Below are 26,160 nucleotides of genomic sequence, written 5' to 3'. Positions count from 1 at the left end.
AGTTGGAACATTCTTTAGAAGCTATAATCCCTACTTTATTCAGATCTCGTTTTCCCTGATGTCCTTTCTTCATCCCAAGATTCCATCTAGATACCACATTACATTTAACCATTTCCTTAAGATCCTCTTGCCTGTGAAGTTCTCCAATTCTTCCAATGGCTGACTTTGACAGAATCTGTCTAACGTTTTTCTCATGATTTATTTGGGTTAAGGATTTGAGGTATAATAATAAAAAAAATTTGGCCTTTGTCCCTAATTCCTGTCACTGATCTTCTAAAATCCTTGGAATTTCCCTCTGTGTTAAGAGAGTCTCAGTTATTCATAATGAGCCCCTTTCAAGCCTATCAAAGTTTATGCTAATGAGGTGATAATTGGCGAACTTCTAAATGGCTTGGGATGGGGGATGGGGGTCCAGAGGAGCCAACCAAAGAGGTTTGGCACTTTCTCCTGACCTGCTTCAAAGAAACCTCTATAAAAACCCTTGGGAAGCGCTACCGAGAGGGCAACCCGGAGAGGGCTTGGACCGTCTGCCTCCCCCACCTCCTGCTTCTGAGCATCTCTCACCGGAAACAGTAAGTACAGCGCTTGGCTGCCTTCTGTGTTCTAGCAAATTATCAAACCGGGAGCTGGATGGTGGGAACCTGTGGGCCTTTTCGTCTGGCCGGGCTTCAGAAATGCCCCGTAGCCTGGGTACCCGGATTCGCGGCTGGCGTCTGATATGGTGGGCAGAAAATCGAAGAACCGGTTGTTGATGTTAGCAAAGACCCCCACGTATCCACATTCGGTGTTCGTCGGGGTGAGACCAGAGGAGGCAAGCGGAGGGCCTCTTATTTTTGCTCAACATCTTTCCAGGAGGGCATATAAGGCTGGATGGAGTAAGGGGGTGAGACTGGCGGGCTGCGGGAAGGAGGGGTTAAAGAGCTAAAAGGCCCACAACGGGTAGGCGGTGGGGAGAGACTCCTGGATGAGAAGCATCCGCGGGTTTTTTTTTTTTTTTTTTTTGTCTCTCCTGAATCCGGTCCGCTGTTGCAAAGAAGGGACTCATTGGAAAAGACCCTGATGCTGGGAAAGATTGAGGGCGGGAGGAGAAGGGGACGACAGAGGATGAGATGGTTGGATGGCATCACCGACTCGATGGACTTGAGTCTGAGTAAACCCCGGGAGTTGGTAATGGACCGGGAAGCCTGGCGTCCTGCGGTCCAGGGGGTCGCAGAGAGTCCGACACGGCTGACCAGAGCTGAGCTGCACTGGGCGCGGTCCAGCTCCCACGCTGCGGCCGCCCCGGGGCCCGGCGGAAGCCCGGGCGGTCCGCAAGCCCAGCCTGCACAGCGGCTGCCTGGCCACGAGGGGGCGCAGCGCGCGGCGGCGGGTCAGGAGGGCGACGTTCAGGCGGAGAAGCCGCCCGGCCTGCCCCCTTCAGAAGTATCTGGGGCGCCGCACCCGTCAGGGAGGGTGTCGGGTGGGATAGGCTGGTCGCCGCCCCTCCGAGGGCCTCGTTCGTCTTTGGTCGGGGTCGCGGGGGCGCACCGGGGTTGAGCCGGCTGAGCCGCCGCAGCCAGCGAGAGGGGCGGAGTTTCCGCCGAGGCCGGGCAGGGGCCCCGCGGCACTCGCGCGCCTCCCGCTGCGGAGCCCCGGCTGGCACGGCCCGCTCGCCAGTGCGCACGCGCGGCCCGAAGCTCCAGGGTGCCGGTCCCGCCCCCTGTGTTCGCTGCAGGGGCGCTCAGACGCATGGATTAGGGGCGGCAACTGAACCGGCCCAGCCGCAGCTAGCCAGCGGGGACGAGTTTTTCTGGAACCTGCGAGTGGGCAGAGGCTTTCTAATGACCCACGATCCAGATGCAAGGGTAAAAAACCCAACAACACAACTGTTCAATTCAGTTGCTCAGTCATGTCGAGTCTTTGCGACCCCATGGACTGCAGCACACCAGGCTTCCCTGTCCATCACCAACTCCCGGAGTTTACTCAAACTCCTGTCCATTGAGTCGGTGATGCCATCCAGCCATCTCATCCTTTGTCATCCCCTTTTCCTGCCTTCAGTCTTTCCCAGCATCAGGGTCTTTTCAAATAAGTCAGTTTTTCGCATCAGGTGGCCAAAGTATTGGAGTTTCAGCTTCAGCATCAGTCTTTCCAATGAATATTCAGGATTGATTTCTTTTAGTATGTACTGGTTGGATCTCCTTGCAGTCCAAGGGACTCTCAAGGGCCTTCTCCAACACCACAGTTCAAAAGCATCAATTCTTTGGTGCTGAGCTTTCTTTATAGTCCAACTCTCACATCCATACATGACTACTTTAAAGACCATAGGTTTGACTAGACGGAGCTTTGTTAATCCCTGGTTGAGGAGGGGACTGGAACCCACTGTCATTTCATGGAAACCGAAGAATTGGTGATGGACAGGGAGGCCTGGCGTGCAGCAGTCCATGGGGTTGCAGAGAGTCGGACACGGCTGAGGGACTGAACTGACTGACTGACTGCCCTGGTGTCAGGACTTACTGAATCTCTTACGTTCTTTTGTCTCCTTGTGGAAAGATTTCAGCATGAGGCAAAGAGATGAACACAGTTTATTAGCATAGGACGCCTGTGTGAGATACTGGTGGGCAGGCAAGGGCTTGCAGCCCTAAGAACAAAGAGGGCTATATTTGTATAATCAAAGCAAAAGTTGTGGGGGAGGCTATGCATGGAGAGGGGGAAGGGTATATGAACAATTTTTGTACCTTCTCAATTTTTCTGTGAACATGAAACTGCTCCCAAAAAGCCTTTAAAAAATAATGTTGTTTCCAAAAAAAAAGTGGGGAGAAGACTGTCTTTTTCCTCACTTTTGGGAAGACATCAAGGCTTACATCATTAGTTATTTGACCCTAGATTGTCTAACTGGGTGATTGTCATATGGTGGTGATGTACACTAAATGGGAACTTTCCTAGCGACTCAAACAGCAAAGAATCTGCCTGCAATGCAGGAGATCTGGTTAGATCCCTGGGTGGGGAAGATCCCCTGGAGAAAGTCATGGCAACTCACTCCAGTATCCTTGCCTGAAAAATTCCATGGACAGAGGAGACTGGCAGGCTTCAGTCCATGGGGTTGCAAAGCCAGACAGGACTGAGCGAGTGACACTTCCACTTACTTTATATTAAAATATGATTCATCTCAGGTTTCAGCATAATGTCCCCTTTCACCAAGTTTCTTTCACCTTACACCTTTAATTCCTGTCTTGGCTACATGCATAAATGCTCTTCTTCAAGGACCATTAACTCCCTGACTTCATGTAACAAGATTTGGACTCCATATGTATTTTCTTGTGTTTTAACTATTAAGACTTCTGGCTTGAGTGTGCCTGGCACTTGAACATGCCTGGCCTTCCTTCAAGGCAGTATAGATTGAAACTGTGTCCTCTGCATTGCATGGCAAATGCTTAAACACTGGACCCCCCAGGAAAGTCCCATTTATCAAATTTTATATATAGTAGTGTGTATATGTGGAGGAGGAAATGGCAACCCACTCCAGTCTTCTTGCCTTGAGAATCCCATGGACAGAGGAGCCTGGCAGGCTACAGTCCATGGGGTCAGGAGAGTCGAATATGACTTAGCTACTAAAGAGAGAGAATGTGTATATGTTAATTCCAAACTCCCAGTTTCTCCTCCTTCCCCTTTGGTAACCTTAAGTTTGTGTTTTGTCTGTGTTGAACAAAACTCTTGACTATATGCTTTCTGTGTGTAAACAAGCAAACAAAAGACAAAATTTGAACTGCACTTAGTTCAGTTCAGTTCAGTTCAGTCGCTCAGTCGTGTCGGACTCTTTGCGACCCCATGAATCGCAGCACGCCAGGCCTCCCTGTCCATCACCAACTCCCGGAGTTCACCCAGATTCACGTCCATCGAGTCAGTGATGCCATCCAGCCATGGCCTTTTCTGGCAATTCTGAAAGTATTTTCTGTGTATTTTGGGATTAAGCAAATTAGGCACTATCACGGCATTGCTGAGAGCGAGGAGTCTCGCCGGGAGAAAGTGGTGCAAGTCTGGAGGGAGGAAGGCCAGGGGGAGCTCTGTGGACTGGGCTCCCGTTCCCAGATCTGCCCGCTGAAAGAACTTTGGGACCAGGGCCGCCCCAGTGGCCCTACGCATTCCTAGTGTTCGTATTTTGGTTCTAAATCCCATTCTCCGAAGTTCCTTGGAGAAGTAGCTCACTCAGTGAAAGTGAGTGTTAGTCACTCAGTCATCTGACTCTTTGTGATTCCATGGACTGTAACCCCTCAGTCTCCAGTATAAAAAAATACTTATTACACAGTCTCAAAGGATCATTCCACAGATTATTTAATAATTACAAAGAGAAAAAAGGAAGCTTTATAGTGGGAAAATTTGGCGAATACCACCTTAACCATGTGATCAAAATCAGCACCGCAGAGAATGACGTAAAAAAAGTGCCAAATATGCATAACTTGAATTGGATCATGGGGTGTGTGTGTCAGTCGCTCAGTCGTGTCTGACTCTTTGCGACTCCATGGTCTGTAGCCCGCCAGGCTCCTCTGTCTGTGGAATTCTCCAGGCAAGAATACTGGAGTGGGTTGCCATTTTCTTCTCCAGGGGATCTTTCCAACCCAGGGATCGAACCCGGTCTCCTGCATTGTAGGCGGATGCTTTACCATCTGAGCTACTAGGGAAGCATCCTGGGTTAACATCAGACAAACTAAAATTGAAGGACAGACTACAAAGTAATGGGCCTGATTCTTTTTTTAAGAGTAATCACTAGACTTTATTTGAACAACTGGGAAAATATTTCCTTAATCTGTTTATAAGTGGGAAGGGATGCATGGTATTGGAAGCACACGAAGGAAAGAGGGAGGGGAGAGGGGAAAGAAAGTTGGAAAGAAAAGAAGCAAAAATTCGGGGAAAGAAATACTGCATTGAATGAACCACAGACCAGAGTACCTTTCATCTTACGTACCCTTAATACATTCATGAAACTTCCAGAGATATTTCCATTAGTTAAATGGGAAACTTCCACAAAGTTGTGTCTGACTCTTGGGACTCTATGGACTATAGCTGCCAGGCTCCTCTACCCATGGATTTTCTAGGCTAGAATACTGGAGTGGGTTGCCATTTCCTTCTCCATGGGCCTGATTTTTAAAAACATGTTTATGTTGTGGATCTTCTCTGTTGGTCCAATGGTTAAGACTCCATGCTCCCAATGAGGGGGGTTGGGTTTGATCCTTGGTCAGGGAACTAGATCCCACATACTGCAATTAAGACCTGGCTTAGTCCAAAAAAATAAAGTCTAAGTCACGAAAGACAAAGATTAGGGAACTGTTCCAGAGTAAAGAGGAATAAAGAGACATGACAACTCCAATGAAAAGGTGTAACTTTGAAGTGGGAAAAATGTTGCATAAAGGATGTTATTGGAACAATTGGCAAAATGTGAATATGGACTCGGTCGTAGATGTTAGCATTGGATCTATGTTAATTTTCTGAACTTAATCATCGTAGGTTGGTTACCTAAGAGAGCCTTCTCGTTCTTAGGAAATAATCCCTAAAGTATTTGTGGGTGAAGAGTCAAGATTTCTGCAACTTAATCTCAAAAGGTTCGGGGAAGAAAAAAAAGTCTCTGTTTTGCTTTGTACCATTGAACTGGATATGCTACAATTTACACTATATGTTCTCTATTGTTGAACATTAAATTTTCCAATTTAAAAAATCATTCTTACAAACAATGATGCTATCAACATCTTTACGAATAGAAGTTCTTTCTTTTGTCACCATTTTTAGTATAAATGCCCAGAATTAGGAATACCAAATCAAAGAGTGCCAGTGTTTTTAAAGCCTTTAACAAGAGAGTAGTAATTCAAGATGCTAAGAGTGGTTGATTTAAATAGAAGGTTGTAAGTAACCATGGGAGGTGAGAGAACAGAGCTACAAATAGCAGGAGATTTTAAAAGCAGCTGCTCATGCAAAGGGCTCTCCCAGTCCTGGGAAACTCCCCGCACTATGGCAGGGGCCTTGCTACCCCAAAACGGCTGCTGTAAGCATAGCGTGGGGGGTTTTCCAGCAGACTTTTTCGGTTAGCAACTTCTCTACCCTTGTCCTAGGACTCATGGGTCTAATCCAAACCACCATGACCTAAATCTAGACTTTGGACAATAAGGGATTTGTGCCTCCGGAGGATTCTTCTGGCTAAGAAACACAATGTGATGCTTTGTGTTCAGGAACCTCATGACTCTGCAAGATAGCTGTGAACATTAGTAGAAATCTAAAAAAGAAAGAGTATTTGGCCTAAAAGATACTGAGTTGAAATAAAAACTGCTAGTAATGGGAGTGTAAATTGCTTTAACTACTTTGGAAAACCGCTTAGTGTTATGTTTTTAACACTCAACATTAACTTGATCCAGTATCTCCTATCCTAAGTAGGTGTGTTCCCAGAGAAATGCTTCAACATGGACTCCAGAGAGGCAAGTAAGGGAATGTTCAGAGCAGCATTACTTGTCAGAGCAAATGAACTGGAAATAACCCAGTGTCCATCAACAGGACAATGGCTAAACAATCTATGGTAGAACAGAATATTATATAGCAGTGAAAATGAATAAAGTCCAGCTATGCAAAATTATGCGGCTTCCCAGGTGGCTCAGTGGGTAAAGAATCTTTCTGCAATGCTGGGGACACAGGAGACAAGGGTTCGATCCCTGGGTTGGGAAGAACCTCTGGAGAGGGAAATGGCAACCTGCTCCTGTATTCTTGTCTGGAAAATCCCATGGACAGAGGAGCCTGGCGGGCTACAGTTCATAGGGTCACAGAGTCGGACACAACTGAAATGGCTTAGGGCACATGCACAGTTATATGTGTGAAGCTTAGAAACAATTAGTGACAAGGCTTAGAAGGTTCCTTTTTGAATAATATTTTTGAAGCTAAAAAACTTGAGCTTTTAGGGACGTATTTATTTGTATTAAGATTTTCTTTTATTAAGTTTATGGATTTACTCATTGATTTTTGGCTGCACTGGGTCTTCCTTACTGTCCGTGGGCTTGCTCTAGTTGCGGCGAGCGGGGTTACTCTGTGTTATGGTTGGAGGCCTTCCCGTTGCGGGGGCTTCTCCTGTTGCAGAGCTCAGGCTCCAGGCACACGGGCTTCGGTAGTTGTGGCTCGCAGGCTTCGCAGCGGGGGCTCAGAAGTTGTGGCACACGGGCTTAGTTGCTCCATGGCATGTGGGATCTTCCCAGACCAGGGATCAAACCTGTGTTTTCTGAAACGGCAGGCGAATTGTTAACCACTGGGCCACCAGGGAAGTCCTTATAGTAAGATTTTTAAAAACAAAGTAAATAAAAATATAAAATTGAGGGACTGCCCTGGTGGTCCAGTGGCTAAGACTCTCATCTCTCAATGCTGGGGCCCTGGGTTTGATCCCTGGTTGGGGAACTGGATCCCACATACCACAGCTAAGACCCTGTGCAGCCAAATAAATAAAAATGAATTAAAAAAAAAAATATATATATATATATAATTGAGGATAGTTAGGCAGGGAGTATAGCAGGTAGGTAAGAAGTATAGCATTGTTGGCAATAATTTCTTTCTTTTTTCTTTTAATGTGCATTGTAATACTTTAAAGAGGGATAGCCAGGATGGAGTGTTTACCAGTTTATCACTTCATTTTATTTGATTTTCAAGCTTCTCCAGGGGAGGTGCTGCATTTCATGGGTGATGTAAACTTGGAAGGTAGTTAATAGTTAGGATGGCAGGTCCTAGTTGACTAAATCCAAGGGGCACAGGTCAACAGGATACAATTTAACAGGAGTAAACCTGTTGACATTGGTTTCAAATGTCAGCAGCAAAAGTACAGCTAGAATTAGGACCAGTGACTTTTTTTGTTTGTTTTGTCTTGGCCACGTGCATGACATGTGGGATCTTACTTCCCTGGATGGTGGATCAAACTTCCGCCTCCTGCGGTGGAAGCACAGACTCTTAACCACTGGATCACCAAGGAAGTCTAGGATTAGTGATTTTTTTAAAAAGAAAAAGTCTAGGATTTTATATGAATGCAGTTTCAGTAAGCTATCAAGCTCATTTGGCAATAATCTAGTTCTTAATGAGGGCTAGGTACATAATATTCATGTTATTACTAGATTTTGTACCTTACATATGTTACTGGAAATTCTTTTGAATGTGTTGCAGTTGAAAACATCACTGGTGTCTACTGTTTTTGCATGTTGAATTTGAAAATAGCAATGTAGATAAAAATCAAGAAACCATACAATTTTCTAATTGGAAGAGGCCTTCAAGATGATGGCTAATCTGAAAGGTAACCATTTAAAAATTATAACTACTAGGGAATATTTATAGTTTGGGAAATTGGGGATGACTTTAAACATAAAAGCAATGGTAAATGTCATGAAAAAAATTGAGGTTTTATTTAATTGAAATGTAAAATTGATACCTCAAAAATCATCTTAAAATTAAAAGGCAAATGTTAAACTGATTAAAAATGTGCCATAAGCAGGGACTACCCTGGTGGCTCACTGGTAGAGTCTGCCCTGTAGTGCAGGGGGCTTGGGTTCAATCCCTAGTTGGGGAACAAAGCTTCCTTGTGCAACTGAACCCAGAGCAGTGCAGCTCCTGAAGCCTGCATGCTCTGGAGCCCTCACCACAACTGGAGAGCCTGTGTGCTGCATCTAAGAACCCATACAGCTAAATTAAAAAAAAAAAAAGCCACAACTATATACCAGCCCAGCGTTGACGCCCTTAATATAACATTATGACAGCTTATGGAAAAACCTGAATGAACTTTTCGGCCAACCCAATATAAAGAACCCATAAAATCAGTAGGAAATACAGTAATACCAAAGTTGAAAAATGGCAGTGGACATTAGCACAATGAAGGAAACTATCGACAAAAAGAGAAAATAGCCTACGGAATGGAGAAGATATTTGCAAACAATATGTCTATAAGGAGTTAATATCTAAGTGAATGCATATTAAGCTGCAGGTGCTTCGTATTGTACACCCAGAGCCAAATGAGTGACACTGTGATACAGTGATTATAGCCCCAGAGGTTGATTCCACAGTTTATTTTTTTGACGGTATAGTAGTAACTTGGGTCCTCAAAAAAAAAAAAAAAACAGAATTCAACATTAAAAAAAAAGTGTTTAAAAAATGGGCAGAGGACTTTAGAAATAGACGTTTTTCCAAAGACATACAGATGACCAATAGACTTATGCAAAAATGTTCTATATCACTAATCTTCAGGGAATTCTAAATCAGAACCACAATGAGGGACTTCCCTGGTGGTCCAGTGGTAAGACTCTGCACACCCATTGCAGAGGGCACGGATTCAATTCCTGGTTGGGGAAGGAGGATGCTGCACGCTGGGCGGTAAGGCAAAAAAACAAAACAAAACAAAAACAACAACCCCTAAACAAACAATTCCCTGGTGGCTCAGATGGTAAACATGCAGGAGACCTGTTTGATCCCTGGGTTGGGAAGATCCCCTGGAGAAGGAAATGGCAACCCACTCCAGTATTCTTGCCTGGAGAATCCCATGGACAGTGGAGCCCGGTGGGCTACAGTCCACGGGGTCGCAAAGAGTCGGACACACTGAGCGATTTCACTCACTAAATAAACAAACAGTGACCCATGGTGATATATCACCTCTCACCTGTCAGAAAGGCTATCATAAAAAACAAGTATTAGTAAGTATTAGTGAGGATGTGGAGAAAACTTTTGTACAGGAAGCGACTTAAGTGTGCACATTCTACAGTAGTCCCTGGGAGCTCCCTGGCAGTCCAGTGGTTAGGACTCAGTGCTTTCACTGCCTAGGCCCTGTTTCAATCACTGGTGGGGAACTAAGATCCCAAGCCCCTCGATTGGCCTGACCAAAAAACAACAACAACAAAAAAACCCCAGAGGAATGGCTAAACAGATCATGGATACTCAAACATGGACTATTTTGTAGCTGTCAAAATGTATCGGGTGTGGTGGAGATCTCAGCTTGAGGTTTTCTCTGACCTGGAGTTTATTCCTTGGACCATCCCTAAGCACTTCCCTGGAGGTCGAGACAACTGCTTTCCCCTTTGTGGGTATCTAATCGATCCCAGGTGTCAGTCCACTTCCCCCCATAACCCCCAATAATGACTTCCCTGTTTCCCCAAAGAGGAGGAAACCTCCAGTCCTTGTTTGAAAATGCTGTGTTGGAAGGGTTCAGAAGGGTTCAGACGGCAGAATTAAGGCTCCTTCATCCCTAGGGTGGGCTTCCCAGGTGATGTAAAGAATCCCCCTGCCAATGCAGGAACTGTAAGAGAGAAGGGTTCGATCCCTAGGTCTGGAAGATCCCCTGGAGAATGAAATGGCAACCCACTCCAGTATTCTTGCCTGGAGAATCCCACGGACAGAGGAGCAGTCCATGGGGTCAGAAAGAGCTGGACACTACTGAAGAGACCTACCATGCAGGGACCATACTCTAGGGAAACAATGGAAATCTCCTATTGCTCTTAGTAAAGGAAGACTTAGTTAATACATCCAGCTCTCAGTTGTACTGAAAGGAGGAGTAATGCCAGGGAGGAACAGCAATCCACTGAGTAAACAAGTTCAGCTCTCTACTGTCCACCTCCTTCAGCCAACATCCTACCGAGGGGATCCCTATGCGGCGCCTCTCCTCTCTCCTTCATTCAGCAAAAGCTTCGGCCACCCTCACTGTGAGCTGGGAACACAGATCCGGGTCCCCGTCCCCAGGGCTTCCACACGTCTCCAGGGGAGGCAGACACCCTGGACCCGCAAGGGCAATGTGGGCGAGCAGAGTTGCAGGGCAGCTGGAAGGCGGCCTGTGCCACCCCCGGAGGTGACATAGTGACATTGAAAGTGAAAGTTGCTCAGTCGTGTCGAACTCTGCAATTCCGTGGACTGTCCATGGAACTCTGCAGGCCAGAATCCTGGAGTGGGTAGCCTTGCCCTTCTCCAGGGGATCTTCCCAATCCAGGTATCGAACCCAGGTCTCCTGCATTGCAGGCGGATTCTTTACCAGCGGAGCTACCAGTGAAGCCCAGTAACATTGAAGGCCTGAGCTAATATTTCAGGGTTTCAGGTAGGAGGATGCTGGGGCGGGCCAGGCGGTGATCGATGCGGAAAGGGGGACGGAGGAGGGCAGTGGGAACGGTGCTCTGGAGCGTCCAGAAGCCCCAGCCAATGTGGTCAGCGGAGGCCGGAGCAGCGGGCAGGATTTGGGGTTGTGCCGGGCAGCGGGGCCCCAACCAAGGGGGATCTCCACCCGGCCTTTCCCACGGCCTGCTTCCCAAGCCCCTGCAGCCACCTGCTCTGTCCTTGGGGGGAAGCCTCTGCCCCAACTCTACCCCCCCGCCCCCCCCGCCGCAATCGGGTGCACTGGCCGCGGGGTCCCGGGGCTTGGCCCACAGGCACCTGTTACTGAGGGCTCCCTCTTAACCAGGTAAAGGGCTGGGGCGCCCCGCGTGGGTTGGCAAGCAAGGGCTCGGATTTCCTACCTTTGATCTTGCTGTTTGATCTCCACCTAGAGAGACTTATTTATAGAAACCAGTCGTTCCATCGCGGCCTGCTCTCCGGCTTTTGCTGTTTTCAAGATGCCTGATGGGTGGCTGGGTGCAGGCTGCCTTCCAGCCTGCAGTCTTGCTCTCTGCGCGCTGTGTCCCAAGTTCCAATTCGGCAGCATTCGCTGCCCTTGGCTTCTCCAGGAGATGGCTCTTTTCTCCCTTCAGGGCCCTGTGGTTCCTGAGATGGCTTCTTGCTTTTCTACACTCTGAATTTCTCTTTTTTTCCCCCACCAGATTTACTGTTATTTTCTTATAGACTTAAAGCTCTGGGGATGAAGAAGCAGGGTTTGCATAGAGGCCTTTTAAAAATCCAAGGTTGATTGCAGAGCAAGGGAGATTAACAAGGGGACATTGCAGCCTTGCCTCTGAGGAGCCTGGTAGTGGTACCTCTATGGGAACCAAATTCAGTGAAAACCGGGAAGCAAAGTCCAGGCTGGGGATGTGAGGGGCTGTATGACAGCTCCTGGCTTCCCCATCCACTCTTTCCATGGAACTTCCCTTTCAGACTCATGAAATTTCGAGTAGCAATGCTTTATAACAGGTATATGACTTTTACCCCTTCCCTTTTAAGCAGGGTTTGGCTTTCTCTAATCACTAAGTTGCATTTCCCAGGGGAAAATGTTCAGGTTGGCTGAGAGAAAAGAGAAAATTATGATGTGATTCATCGGCCCCTTTTTGTGGCACTTTCAGCCACAAGGAGAGGACCTGACTGTCCTGGGTGTTACTGCAGTGTCTGCCATTTCAGGCTGAGTCTGCTTTGTTTGTTTTGGGGGAAGATCCATGAAACTTAGGATTGGTACAAGCATGACTCTTGAATTTTCATATAATTGCAGTGTTGCATGATATGCAGTGATATGCATAACTGGATATGCATAACCAAGATATGTCTTGGTTTTATGATCTTTATGATTCTATACACTTGGAGATTCTTTTTTAATAACATTTTTTGATGTGGACCATTTTAAAGTCTTTATTGAATTTGGTACAATATTGCTTTTGTTTTGATTTTTTTGGCCTCGAGGCATGTGGATCTTAGTTCCCCAGCCAGGGATTGAACCTGAACCCCCTGCCCTGGAAGGTGAAGTCTTAAGCACTAGCCTGCCCGGGAAGTCCTTAATTTTTTTTTTAATATTCTTTTCCATTATGGTTTATCATAGGATACTGAATATAGTTCTCTGCTATACCGTAAGACCTTGTTTATCCACTTGTAGGTATGTATACGTGAGTCTGCCTTTTAAGTCATCTTCACCTGTGTTTTGCTGGATGCCACGCACACTCCCAGAGCTCTCTGGCTTAGGGCCCCTTCAGCTTCTGACCCTTCAGTCCCTTTGCTCTTCCAGTTGTCCCTTGATGCCCGTCTGCCTGTCCCTTGGTTCTTTCTTGGCCCCTTCTCATTGCTCAGATATGCCCTGGATGGGCCCTGGGCTGGGTGGGGAGATGCGCTGCCAATAATCTTTCTCATTTCATTAAAAAAAAAATTTTTTTTGGCCTGGCTGTGTGGCTTGCAGGATCTTAGTTCCCTGATTGAACCCGAATCCCGGCAGTGAAATCCCACAGCCCTAACTATTCGACCACCAGGGAATTCCTTTTCTCATTTAAAGTGTAATGGTTTTAGTCCGTTTCCCCATTCATTCGTTTGACCCCAATAACTCGTCCTCTAAAAGTGAGATTTTTCAGAAAACGGGACAGAATTGCTCAGAAGACAAACTTGGTGCTTGGAGGGGGTGAGGGGCAGCTCATCTCTTTGTGGTGTAGTCTCTGATCCACTGAGGTGGTTTAGACTTTTGAGGCTGCTAAGGGCTTTCTGAAGGAGCGTGGCATTGTTAGTTCTGGAAACTTACGGTACTGACCAGCCCAGCTGCCGGTCCTGGTCCTGTCTGATGGGCAGGTGACTCTTCACAGATGGTGACTCCCCTCCCCAACCAGGAAAACTTTTATTATGCGCCTGGGATATAAAGGACCATTCCCCTCTGCTGGATGAAGACAAGTTTGCTTTCTATGGAGAAAATTTTGTGAGTACTCCGCTCTCTAGTGGCCAACTGGGCGAAAGAGGTAACAGTTTTACTTCACTTTACAAACGGAAGTCAGGAGCCAGTTTAGCGTCAGGAAATGTTTGTGGAGCATCTACTGTGCTGTCACAGTGCTAAACCCCAGGGATATGGAGGTAAATGAGGTCACTGCTAGTCAAATCCTTGCAAATTGAATCATGGTGTAAATGTATTAGGATTTTTTTGAGAATTTTAGCGCTTGAAGGGGAAGTTAGAGATGATCTGGTTTGTCTCCCTTCTGCTTTTTTTAAACGGTTGAAAACCAGGGTCCAGAGAGATGAAATGATGTCCTTAAGATGACATGGCCAGTTAGGGAAAGGGGGAAAAAATGCCAGTGAAATTCAGTGGACAGTCATCCTTTGATTTTCATAACTTATTCTGAAATACTTCTGGACTTACCACAAAGTTGCAAAAATAGTACAGAGTTCATTTGCTCAGCTTCCTCCAGTGTTAATATCTTATACAACCATGGGTTTATCAAACCACATACATTAACATTAGCACAATACTATTAACTACAGACTTCAGATTTCACCAGTTTTTCTACTACAGTTCTTTTGCTGTTTCAGATCCAGTTCAGGATATCACATAGCACTTCTTTACTTACGTACCACATTGCATTTAGACTCTAGTTTTTAACTTTAGATTTTCATTACTGTTCCTTGAAACAGTAGTGAATTAGTGAGGTTCTGCTGCCGTCCATACACTGTCAGAAGCCCCCTTTGTCTATGGGAGTAGGCTTGGTGTGTTTCCAGAGCCAGCTGTTTGCCCTGGAGATCTTGATGCCATCCTGCGGCAGCTCTGTGGGTGTGCTTGAACTCTGCAGTCCTAGCTTATCTGATCTGGGTGCAAATGGCTGTCCTTGGGGCTCAAAGTGGCACACCCTGCACTGTCTGCCACCATCCCCTCTTAAATTTATTTTTTAAATATTTATTTTTCTTTATTTGGCTGCGCTGGTCCTTGTTGCGGCATGTGGGATCTTCACTCTTCATGACGGCAGGCGGGTTCTTTGGTTGCGGCACATGAACTCTTAGTCGTAGCAGGTCAGATCTGGTTTCTTGAACCAGGGATTGAATCTGGGCCCCTTGCACTGAGACCACAGTCTTAGCTACTCGACCACCAGGGGAGTCCTGAGCACCTTTTATTTGCCAAATGGCTTTTTTGAAGAGCTTATTCAAGTCTTTAGCACACCTCCCCACCACCCCCTTTTTTTCCCTGACTTTTTCTTACTGATTTGGAATTTTGTTCTTTTGGCCACGCCAGGCAGCATGAGGGATTCTAGTTCTCCCACCAGCGATTGAACCTGAGCCCCATGCAGTGGAAGGGCTGAGTCATAACCACTGGACTGCCAGGGAAGTCCCTGGAATTCTTTATTATAGGCTAGGGAGTGAATCTTTATTGAGGATTTGTGTTTTGCAAATACCTTTTTCATTCTAGAACTGTGTCTTTCTCATAGTGTCTTAATGTGCATGTGAGCTCAGTTGTGTCCCCCTGGACTCTTTGTGACCCATGGACTGTAGCCCGCCAGGCTTCTCTGTCCATGGGATTTCCCAGGCAAGAATCCTGGGGTGGGTTGCCATTTCCTCCTCCAGGGTATCTTCCTGACCCAGAGACTGAACCTAAGTCTCTTGCTTGGCTTCTCTTGTGGCTCAGATGGTAAAGAATCCGCCTGCAATGTGGGAGACCTGGGTTTGATCCCTGGATCCCTGGAGAAGAGAAAGGCTACCCATTCCAGGATTCTGGCCTGGAGAATTCCATGGACTGTATAGTCCATGGGATCGCAAAGAGTTGGACGTGATTGAGCGACTTTCACTTTCACTCCTGCTTGGCAGGAGCCACCTGGAAAGCCATAGTGTCTTAATAGATGTTTTTAATTTTATGTATCAATCTTTTTTTCTTTAACTTCTGGTTTTGGTATCTTGATCGACTAGTCCTCCCCTATCTGAGGTCACAAAAATATTCTTTATTCTGAAAACTTTATCGTTCTTCTCTCTTGATTCTCGTATGCCACATCTCCATCCATCCATCCATCCATCCATCCATCCATCTTCCTCCTAAAGTACATCCTCTAGTGAGACTGTATGTAGTCAGCTGAAGTCTGAGGTCACATTTCGGAAAACATCTTTTTTTTTTTGGTGCTCTACTTGAGTGATCGTTTGGGGAGGTCAACAGTTTTAGGTTGAGCTAGTTCCCTCAATATTTTGAATGTGTTATTCTATTGTTTTCTATCTCATTGTTCTGACTTTGGAAGCAACCTTCTTTCCCATTCCCTTTGGAGAGTGTCTCTTTCCTCGATAATCTTTAGTGACGCTCTGCTGAATTCCGGTTTCAATTAGTATTGATAGCTCAGTTGGTAAAGAATCCGCCTGCAATGCAGGTAAGATCCTGGTTTGATTACTGGGTCGGGAAGATCCCCTGAAGGGAAAGGCTACCCACTCCAGGATTCTGGCCTGGACAAGTCCATGGACTGTATAGTCCATGAGGTCTCAAAGAGTCGGACACAACTGAGCCACTTTCACAACCTTATCTTAAAACTGATTTTTTCTTTAAAAATACAGTAACATTTTCTTGGCAATTTTATATATGTTTCATATTGTTGCAAGATTTATAGTAAATAAATTCAGTTGATTCTCCTAGTCAGTGTTATCTTGACCTATAATAGTCATGGTTTATTTTTACTGTGGAAAGATCAGGTAGTTAGCTGTTATCTTAGTATTTGTTGTTGTTTAGTGTCTGACTTTGACTCTTTGCCACCCCATGGCCTGTAGCCCGCCAGGCTCCTCTGTCCATGGGATTTCTCAGGCAAGAATACTGGAGTGGGTTGCTATTTCCTTCGCTAGAGAACCTTCCTAACCCAGGGATCAAACCCATGGCTCCTGCATTGCTGATGGATTCTTTACCACTGTGCCACAGGTAGCTATTAATTATATAATTAAGATATAATGACGCATTACATGTGTCATCATCATAGGTTTATGTGAAAACTTAATTCTTGGGTCACAGTTCACATCTTGTCTTTACTGTCATCTATATTTTTAATTACAGACAACTCTGGTGTAGAGTCCTTTTGATAAATATAAAACTTTAGAAGCAGTAATAACAGTAGAAAAATAACCAAAGTTTACCAAAAAAAAAAAAATAGGTCTTCCCTGATGGCTCAAGACAGTAAAGCATCTGCCTACAATGTGGGAGACCTGGGTTCAATCCCTGGGTCGGGAAGATCTCCTGGAGAAGGAAATGGCAACCCACTCCAGTATTCTTGCCTGGAAAATCCCATGGACAGTGGAACCTGGTAGGCCACAGTCCATGGGGTCGCAAAGAGTTGGACACGACTGAGCAACTTCACTTTCACTTTTACCAAAATAAAATGCCATTAATGTAATAAATTTCTCAGCTTCACTGTATAAGAAGAAATCATTTAGGGAAATTCAAAAGGCATTTAATATAAATTTTTCTTATTTGGAATAAACCTTTTCAAATACTGGGACTCAAATTAACAAAAATTTTTGTTTCTAACTGCATGTCTGTTTCTGCTTTGTAAATAACTTTATATCTTTTTTCGTATAAATGATATCTTAGGATATTTGTCTTTCACTTACTTCACTTAGTATGATAATGTCTAGGTCTATCTATCTTGTTACAAAAGGCATTTAATGGCTGAATACTATTCCATTGTATATATGTACCATATCTTTATCCATTCATCTCTCGTGGACATTCAGGTTGCTTCCAAGTCTTGGCTATTGTAAACAGTGCTTTGGTGAATACTGGGGTGCATGTATCTTTGAATTATACTCTCCTAGGAGTGGGACTGCTGGATCATACGGTACAAAATTAACTTTTGAGCAAGGGTAGTGGTGGTGGTTGGTTTGGGCCTGGGCATTTGCTAATTAGCAAGATTTAAATAACAGCTTTGTCTAAGACTACCCAGATGCAGGGAATGACAGAGGTGACTTTAGCACTGCTTCTTGAACTCTGTGAATCACCTGGGGATTTTCTTCAAGTGCAGATGCTGATTCAGTGGTTCTGGGGTGGGGCTTAGGATTCTGCATTTACAGCAAGGCCCCTGTGATCCTGATACAGCCAAGGACCACATTTTGAGTAGTGAGGGGCTATACGACATGAATCACGTATACCCAGTACGATCCCTGATATCTTAGTTTTGCATCCTTCCCCTTTGCTGTCTGGGGATGATGAGCTAAGCTCCTTTCTGAGCCCTTTCCATCATTTTACATGGGATCATAAATGGGGCTTATTGTGTGACTTCTCTTATTCCTCTTTACCTCCCTTACTGAGTTCCTTCCTGGGTGTGAATGGTATCACTGGTCTTCAATTCAGTGGTTCAGAGGGACCTTACCCTCTTCTCAGTTCATCCTGTCCCTTATGGTCCCCATGCTTTGTAACCCAGAACTGGCAGATCCTCATATTTTACCACATTGCTTTAAAAAAATTTTTTTATTTTTGGCTGTACTGGGTCTTTGTTGGGACATACAGGCTTCTCTACTTGCAACACAAGGGCTCAGCTGGCCTGCAGCACGTGGGATCTTAGTTCCCTAACCAGGGATGGAACTCTTGTCCCTTGCACTGGAAGGTGGATTCTTAACCACTGGACCACCAGAGAAGTCCCTCTTAAGATGTTTTCTGAGACCCTGACATCCTAAAGCATCTAAGTGCAAACCTCTGAAGTTCTCATCTGGCCAGATGGAGTTACGGTGTCTGTGGGAAGCAGAGGGCACAAAGTTCTTGAGGAACTTGAAAAAACTCGGGCTACTTGTGACCTTCAGGTAGATGAGGTGACCTCTGCATTTCTAGCTGAGCCAGAATTTAGCAAACTCCAAGAAGGCTATTTGACGAGCTCTTCTAATAAAGCATTAGGGTTAGTCACTTGGTTAAATGATTCTAATTGAGTTAATTAATTTTGTCTGCACTGGGTCTTTGTTGCTGTGCACAGGCTTTCTTCAGTTGCACCAAGTGGGGGCTACTTGTCATTGCAACGCGAAGGCTTCTCATTGTGGTGGCTTCTCTGGTTGCTGCACACAGGCTCTAGGCACACAGGCTTCAGTAGATGGTGGCTCCCTATTGGGCTTAGTTGCCCTGGTGGTAGGTGGAATTTTACTGGACCAGGGGTCCAACCCAAGCCCCCTGCATTGGCAGGCAAATTCTTATCCACTGTACCACCAGGGAAATCCCTATACTGCTGTTTTTTAAAATTTATTTGACTTCGTTGGGTCTTAGTGGCGGCATGAGGGATCCAGTTCCCTGACCAGGGACCGAACCTGGGCCCTCTGCATTGGAAGTGCAGAGTCTTAGCCACTGGATCACCAGTAAGTCCCTATGCTGCTATTTTAAAGCAGATGAATGTTCAGGTATGTTAAAAATAAGCCCCTGGATTAAGACAGACTTGGGAGTGGCCTCCCTGCAATCTGCCCTCCATTTACAGCAAAGGTGGGGGCAGGAAGTAACACAGAGAAAACCTCTGCTCTACTTGAGCTGAGGACGCTGTTCTTTACATACTGCCTTTAAAAAAAGATGAAGTTCCAGGGGAGAAGCCTGTCAGGTTTAGGGGCCACCATGATTCTCTGAGGGGACAGGAACATTGAATCCTGCTTCCCTTTCTCTCTTGGTCATAGGATGCTCATAGTTAGGCTGGTGACCCACATATTTAAGAACAGCAGGCCACCTTGTAGTGCTCTTCTGTCTTCCACTTGTTTCCTGTCTTTATTCTAAAAGAGTCCAGAAATACATATTATTATTGCATTGTGTGAATTTATGTCTTTTATCTTAAAATTCCTTTTGCTTGAAGGTGTAGTTCAGCTCAGTTGCTCAGCTGTGTCCCACTCTGCGATCCCGTGGACTGCAGCACGCCAGGCTTCTCTGTCCATCACCAACTCCCAGAGCTTGCTTAAATTCATGTCCATCGAGTCGGTGATACCATCCAACCATGTCATCCTCTACTGCCCCCTTCTCCTCCTGCCCTCAATCTTTTCCAGCATCAGGGTCTTCCCAATGAGTCAGTTCTTCACATCAGGTGACCACAGTTCAAAAGCACCAATTCTTTGGCCCTCAGCTTTCTTTATAGTCCAATTCTCACATCCATACATGATGACTGGTCAAACCATAGCTTTGACTAGATGGACCTTTGCTGGCAAAGTAATGATGTCTCCACTTTTAAATGTGCTGTCTACTCTTGCCTGGAAAATCACATGGGCGGAGGAGCCTGGTAGGCTGCAGTCCATGGGGTCGCGAAGAGTCGGACAGGACAAAACTGAGTGACTTCACTTTCACTTTTCACTTTCATGCACTGGAGAAGGAAATGGCAACCCACTCCAGTGTTCTTGCCTGGAGAATCCCAGGGACGGGGGAGCCTGGTGGGCTGCCGTCTATGGGGTTGCATAGAGTCGGACACGACTGAAGCAACTTAGCAGCAGCAGCAGCAGGTTGATCATAGCTTTTCTTCCAAGGAGCAAGTGTCTTTTGATTTCATGGCTGCAGTCACCATCGGCAGTGATTTTGGAGTCCAAGAAAATAGTCTGTCACTGTTTCCATCGTTTCCCCATCTATATGCCATGAAGTGATGGGACCAGATGCCATGATCTTAGTTTTTTGAATGTGAGTTTTAAGTCAGCTTTTTCACTCTCCTCTTTCATCAAAAGGCTCTTTAGTTCTCGTGTCATCTGCGTATCTGAGGTTATTGATATTTCTTTCAGCAATCTTGATTCCAGCTTGTGCTTCATCCAGTCCAGCATTTCATACTCCTTTCCCAATTTTGAACCAGTCTTTTGTTCCATGTCCAGTTCTAAATGTTGCTTCTTGACCTGCATACAGATTTCTCAGGAGGCAGGTGGGGTGGTCTGGTATTCCCATCTCTTGAAGAATTTTCCACAGTTTGTTGTGATCTGTACAGTCAAAGGCTTTGGCATAATCAATAAAGCAGGTGTTTTTCTGGCACTCTCTTGCTTTTTTGATGATCCAACGGATGTTGGCAATTTGATCTCTGATTCCTCTGCCTTTTCTAAACCCAGCTTGAACATCTGGAAGTTCCTGTAGAAGCCTGTCTTGGAGAATTTTGAGCATTACTTTGCTAGTGTGTGAGATGAAGTCGTCGTATAATCTAATAAAAAGTCTCGTCTTTTCCCACTTGGACTGGATGGCTGGTGTGTATCAACCCACTTTGGGCCCTGATAATGTTCAGTCGCTAAGTCGTGTCGGACTCTTTCGCGACCCCGTGGATGCAGTACGCAAGGCTTCCCTATTTTTGTATGGCGCTGGTTAATCAGCCCCTTCCTCAATCTGCGTCCGAACCCTCAAGGGTGGACGGCTGGACTCTGGCTTAACCCGGCCAGGCAGCCACTGGGCTTCCCCTTGGTCCCCAGCCTACTGCGCCGTCTGCCTTCTTCCTCCTTTACGTTGCCCCCCAGCCTCCCCCCAGAGTGGCCTCCCCCGGTCCCTTTCCACTCACCTCTCCTGGCACTGCCTGTCTTCTCCCTCCATAACCGCCCTCCCCACAGGCCTCCCTCCCTCTGGTTCCAGCCGCCCTTCTCCCTCCATCAACACGTCCTCCGTCACCCTCCCCAACTACCCCGCGGGCTCTTCCGGCGGCGCGGCCTCTTCCGATCGGCGGGAGATGGGGGCCGGCGGGAGAGGTGGGCCGGCGGGAGGGCGTGGCCGGGCGGGGGAGGGCGTGGCCGACGAGAGGGCGGGGCCGGCGGGAGGGTGGTAAGGCGGGAGGGGTCGGGCGCTCTCTAGGGCGGGAGGCGGGGCCGGCCAGAGGGCGGGGCCGGGCGCTCGAGTGCACGGGCGGGGCGGATGGGAGGGCGGGGCCGGGCGCTCGGGCGCTCGCGGGGAGGCCGATGGGAGGGCGGGGTCGGGCCGGGACGGGGCGGAGGCGGGGCCGGAGGGCCTCTCGGTGGGGGCGGGCCGCTCGGTGGGGGCGGGCCGGGAGGGCGGGGTCGGGAGGGCCGGCCGGTAGTGCAAGCGTCCGGGGCCCGCGCTCTGCCGCCGCCGGCCGGCCGGCCATGCTCATCACGCTGTGCTACCTGTACCTGTGGGCGCGCTGGGGGCGCGGGCCGGCCGCGCTCGTGCGCGCCACGGTGCAGCGGCTGCGCGCCTCGCGCTGCTCCTTCACCTTCTGCAGCGCGGCCGCACCGCCCCGGGGCTCCCGCGTGTGCCTTAGCCGTGGCGGCCGGGTCTTCTGTGTCGGCGAGAGCCAGGTGGGCGGGCGCTGGGTGCGCGGCCGGTGGTGAGGGGCCGGGGGCAGGCTCGGTCGGAGGCACGCGGCCGCGGGGCTGGCAGGGAGCCGGGAGCGCCCCCCAGCCCGGACCCCGCGATCGGCCCTGGTGTGTGCGGCCAGCGGGCCCCTTCCGCTTGCCTGGAGGCCTCGAGAGGCCGTGGGGTCCCAGGAGGACCAGCTTCGGGGCCTGCCCTGCACGCGATGCCCTCGGGAGCCCGGAATATCGGGCCAGAAACCGATCGGATCACCTGTCCACGCGGTACCCGCGCGAGGGTCCGGACGCCTGGTTTTGGCGGTGCCGAAGCGGCGTGTACCCCTGTACCTGTGCAGAGTCGATTAGCCCCTGAGCAGCGCCCGCCTCGAGTCCCTCCATCGTCTCTCGCCTGCCCTGGGCCGGAGATGTGGTGAACCCGACTCCAGAGACGCACAGCAAAATCCTCAGCTTTCTGTCGCCTGTTTCCGTGGTGACAAAAAGTGCCCTGCCCCCAGCTCCTGTCAGTTGCGTCATGTACCAATCCGGGCACCTACTCTTTAATCTTTGCATCTTTTTGCTTTCGGTTTGCATGCAGTCCGGTCGCCTTGGCCGAATACTTAGCCTAAAGTACAAGTTCAGCCGGCCCTGTCACTCACAGGATGACCTGGGGCGGCCGTTGCTTTAATCTCTGCAGAACAATAGTTCTTTCCACTCAGCTATTGGAAGTGAGCTTGCGAGGGCAGTGCTGTGCAGATTGCCATGGACATCACCCATATTGCTGTCATTAACATTTAAAAGTGTTTTGCTTTTAATGGTTTCTTGCTCTTTGCTCTTCCTCGTGAAAAGTTGGATCACTCTTGGCATTAAAATGAGTTTTTCTTTGTGTGTGTAAAAGCGTGCGGAAATTAAACTCTTATCCCAGGTTTGAATATTTTGTTGGGGTTATGCTTAGGTATGCCATTGTACTTTGCTGCTACAAATCAAAAATACCCATTCTTGTTGATATACTATATAACACAGAATATGAGTGATTTTTGTCAGTTCTGAGAGAGTGGGTGTCTAATATCGCCTAGATGTTCATTCATTACATTCAGTAGATTCCTGAGCGAAGGACGGCTTAATTCTTTTAAGGAATCCTGATTGAGAAAGATGATAATGAAAAATGCAAGGGTGGATTTTTCTATAATTTGTTGCTGCTAAGTCGTGTTTGACTCTTTGCCACCCCTTGGACTGCAGGCTCCTCTTGTCCATGGGATTCTCCAGGCAAGAATACTGGAGTGGGTTGCCATCTTCTTGACCCAGGTATCAAACCTGCGTCTCCTGCATTTCAGGCAGATACTTTACTGCTGAGCCACCTGGGAAGCCCTTCTTTTATAAGTAGTGGTTTCCAAACTGGATTCATTTACTTAAAAATTTAGAGTAGAAATTTTGAACATCCCAAAATAATGAGAAGTGAGATGCAAATGTCTTTAGTTTTCTTGGGAGACAGTTTTACTTTTGCACATCTCCATGACTTCATTGGGCTTCTGTTAACTTTGATAACTGTTAACTAAAGCTTTTCAGCCCTTGCTTACTGCTCTAGCTGGGTTTAGGGGTACCTGGGCTAAACCGGTTTTGGGCTTTTGGGTTTTTGTTTGCTGTCCTTCTTAGAGCTTTGCCCAGAAATCACTATTTCACAGAGATGTCCCCTAGTCCACACTAGATGTGACCAGTTAGCTCTGTATCCTCATAGACTTTAAGTCGCCTTTCAAATATGAAATTCAAATTCAAATATGAAATTCCAGTTTTTATCTTTTTTTTCATTGTGAGGTTTATTTTTTTCATTAAAAAACTATTTATTTGGCTGTGCTGGGTCTTAGTTGAAATACACAGGATCTTTGATCTTCTTTGTAGTATGTGGGATCCTTCCTTTTGGCATGTGGGATCTAGTTCCTATACCAGGGATGGAACCTGGGCCACCTGCATTGGGAGTGCGGAGTCTTAGCCACTCGACCACAGGGGAAGTCCTCATTTTTATTTTCATTTTTTAAAAATTGAAGTATAGTTGATATACAATGTTGTGTTAATTTCTGCTGTACAGCAAAGTGATTCAGTTATATATATATATTCTTTTAAAAATTATTTTTCATTATGTCCAATTTTTATCTTTTTCTCCCTAGAAATTGGGTCTGTTTGGCTTAGCAGCTTGACCTGTAATAGTTACTCAATGTTTCACTGAATAAAGTAGTGGTTGCTGGGCTTAATTAAGCTCTGTTTGAAGCCTGCAATTGGGAAGTTTGGTTATTTATGATTAGCTACTGTTATTTTAAGACTGAAAATACCCTGGGGCTGATGATTTGGTTCAATGGATACCTTATTGTCAGTCTCCCTGGGCCGAAGTAACTTTACAGAACTGAATCTTATGCCTTTGCGGTCTCCGTATTTTATATACTTAAAATCAGATGCATAAAAGTACCATATGTGTATGTTTATGTAATCAAAGGTCCTGCAAGAATTAAGTATCACCAAAGATAGTTTATACAAACTGGAACTTTGAAGCTTTTTGTTTAATGTACATATTTTCTATGGGTAAAGTGGACAATCTTTTAAATTATTTTGCTCTTTAAAAAAATTTTTACTTATTTTTGGCTGCACTGAGCCTTCATTGCTGTTCGGGCTTTCTATAGTTGCAAGCGAGTGGGGTCTGCTCCTCAGTTTCAGTGAGTAGGGGCTACTCTAGTTGTGGTGGCTTCTCTTGCTGCACAGCACGGTCTCTAAGGTGTGTGGGCTTCAGTGGTTGTGGTTCCTCGGGCTTAGTTGCCCCAAGGCGTGTGGGATCTTCCCGGACCAGGGCTCAAACGCTTGTCCTCTGCATTGGCCGGTGGATTCCTAACCATTGGACCACCAGGCAAGTTCCTACAACCTGGTTTTTGTTTTTAACTACCATCAAATAATTACGTTTACCCATAGGAGTTATTCTCTCTCATTTTCATTCACTGATTGGTTCAACAGATATTTATTAAGCTTCTGCTTTGTGCCAGGTTACTAGGACCCGTGAAAATAACTTTCCAATCTTCCCAGCAAGGGCAGGTTTGAACTGACAAGTAACCCTATGGAACTTGACCCAAATGCCCTTTTTGGGGGTGGGTGATGATGAGAAGGCACCCCACTTGCAACTTTAGCTTTCAGCTTTTTCTGCTCTGGATGTGCCTTGTCTTAAAGCCTTTTAACATTAATGTACAGTCTTTCTAGAGAGATTTCAGGGGGCAAGCAGAAGTCAGTGATCACAGCCCATCTGCTAACTGATCTTGACACTGTCACGGCTGGAGGAGATGGAAGAACAGCTCTTTGGGCAACTGTCAGTAACAAGCTTCTGCTGACGAGCATGTACTTCTGAGCCACCTCACCTTTAAATGTACTTCAAAATAGTAATTTGGAAAACTCCTACATGTGCTCGGCAGTAAGAAATGGTGGGAATAAGCTTCAGAATTAATTGCTTGGATGAACACTGGTCTCCTGCACTGCAGGCAGATTCTTTACCGACTGAGCTACCAGGGAAGCCCTAACAAGTAACAGAAGAAGTGAAAGCTGTCATGGGTCACTGAAGGATGTTGTTCTTTGTTGTTTAGTCGCTCAGTCGTGTCCAACTCTTTTGCGACCCCTTGGACTGTAGCCTGCCAGGCTCCTCTGTCCATGGGATTTTGCAGCTATTTATATGGTCACAGCGCAACAACTAGGCTTCAGTTGGTAAAGAATCAGCTTGCAATGCAGGAAACCCTGGTTCGATACCTGGGTCGGGAAGATCCCCTGGAGAAGGGAAAGGCTACCCACTTCAGTATTCTGGCCTGGAGAATCCCATGGACTGTGTAGTTCATGGGGTCACAAAGAGTCAGACACAACTGAGCAACTTTCAGCTCAACAACAAAAAAATGTGAGTTAATGCAGTGTACAGGAGAGCATCGGATGGCCTTAATGTATATGCCACCTGGAATTACAAAGGCGAGGACGTCCTAGATGTTAATATAAGGGACAGTTGTTTTTGAAGTCATACTGAATCCTCTATTGAATTGTGTTTCTTTCCCTCCATCCAGTCCATTGATGACTTAAACAAATGGGCCCTGTTCCTGGTATCTCCTTTTATACTTGAAGCAGAGCACATCGCCTTTGTGACAGAGAGCATTTGGGTGCAAGGTGAGAATTTACAGACACCGGCATCCTCTTCGGAAACTGTGAGTACCGTGTTTGTCATTTGTCAACCATTATCAAAACTGAATTTGTTATTTTACATGAGTGCTCTTTCTTGGCTTGCCTGATTTGCTTTCTTTTTGGATATTTCGGGTTGAAAGTGAAAGTGTCAAGTTGCTCAGTCTGGTCTGACTCTTTGTGACCCCATGG

The 26,160-nt window shown here is 46.6% G+C and overlaps 1 protein-coding gene across 5 annotated transcripts in view; it reads left to right on the top strand.

Annotated features, from left to right (window-relative positions):
- Window positions 1-371: 371 nt before the first annotated feature.
- The window catches only part of HLCS (holocarboxylase synthetase), a 214,160-nt gene continuing 188,371 nt past the window's right edge, over window positions 372-26,160 (top strand). Inside the window, exons 1-2 of one of the 5 annotated variants that reach the window (XM_027548789.1) lie at window positions 372-572; window positions 25,857-25,994. In XM_027548789.1, coding sequence (XP_027404590.1) covers window positions 387-572; window positions 25,857-25,994 — 324 coding nt within the window. In that variant the 5' untranslated portion in view covers window positions 372-386. Of the gene's footprint in view, window positions 573-698; window positions 722-10,942; window positions 11,054-11,307; window positions 11,414-21,550; window positions 21,793-25,856; window positions 25,995-26,160 lie in introns of those variants that run through there. The other 4 variants (XM_027548791.1, XM_027548793.1, XM_027548798.1 and 1 more) reach the window with 4 other exon arrangements.

This window comes from Bos indicus x Bos taurus, chromosome 1 (assembly GCF_003369695.1).
Source record: "Bos indicus x Bos taurus breed Angus x Brahman F1 hybrid chromosome 1, Bos_hybrid_MaternalHap_v2.0, whole genome shotgun sequence".
In the NCBI taxonomy this organism is placed as follows: domain Eukaryota; kingdom Metazoa; phylum Chordata; class Mammalia; order Artiodactyla; family Bovidae; genus Bos; species Bos indicus x Bos taurus.
Note: the sequence above shows the minus strand (reverse complement) of the source record. Positions and strands in the feature narration are given on the sequence as shown.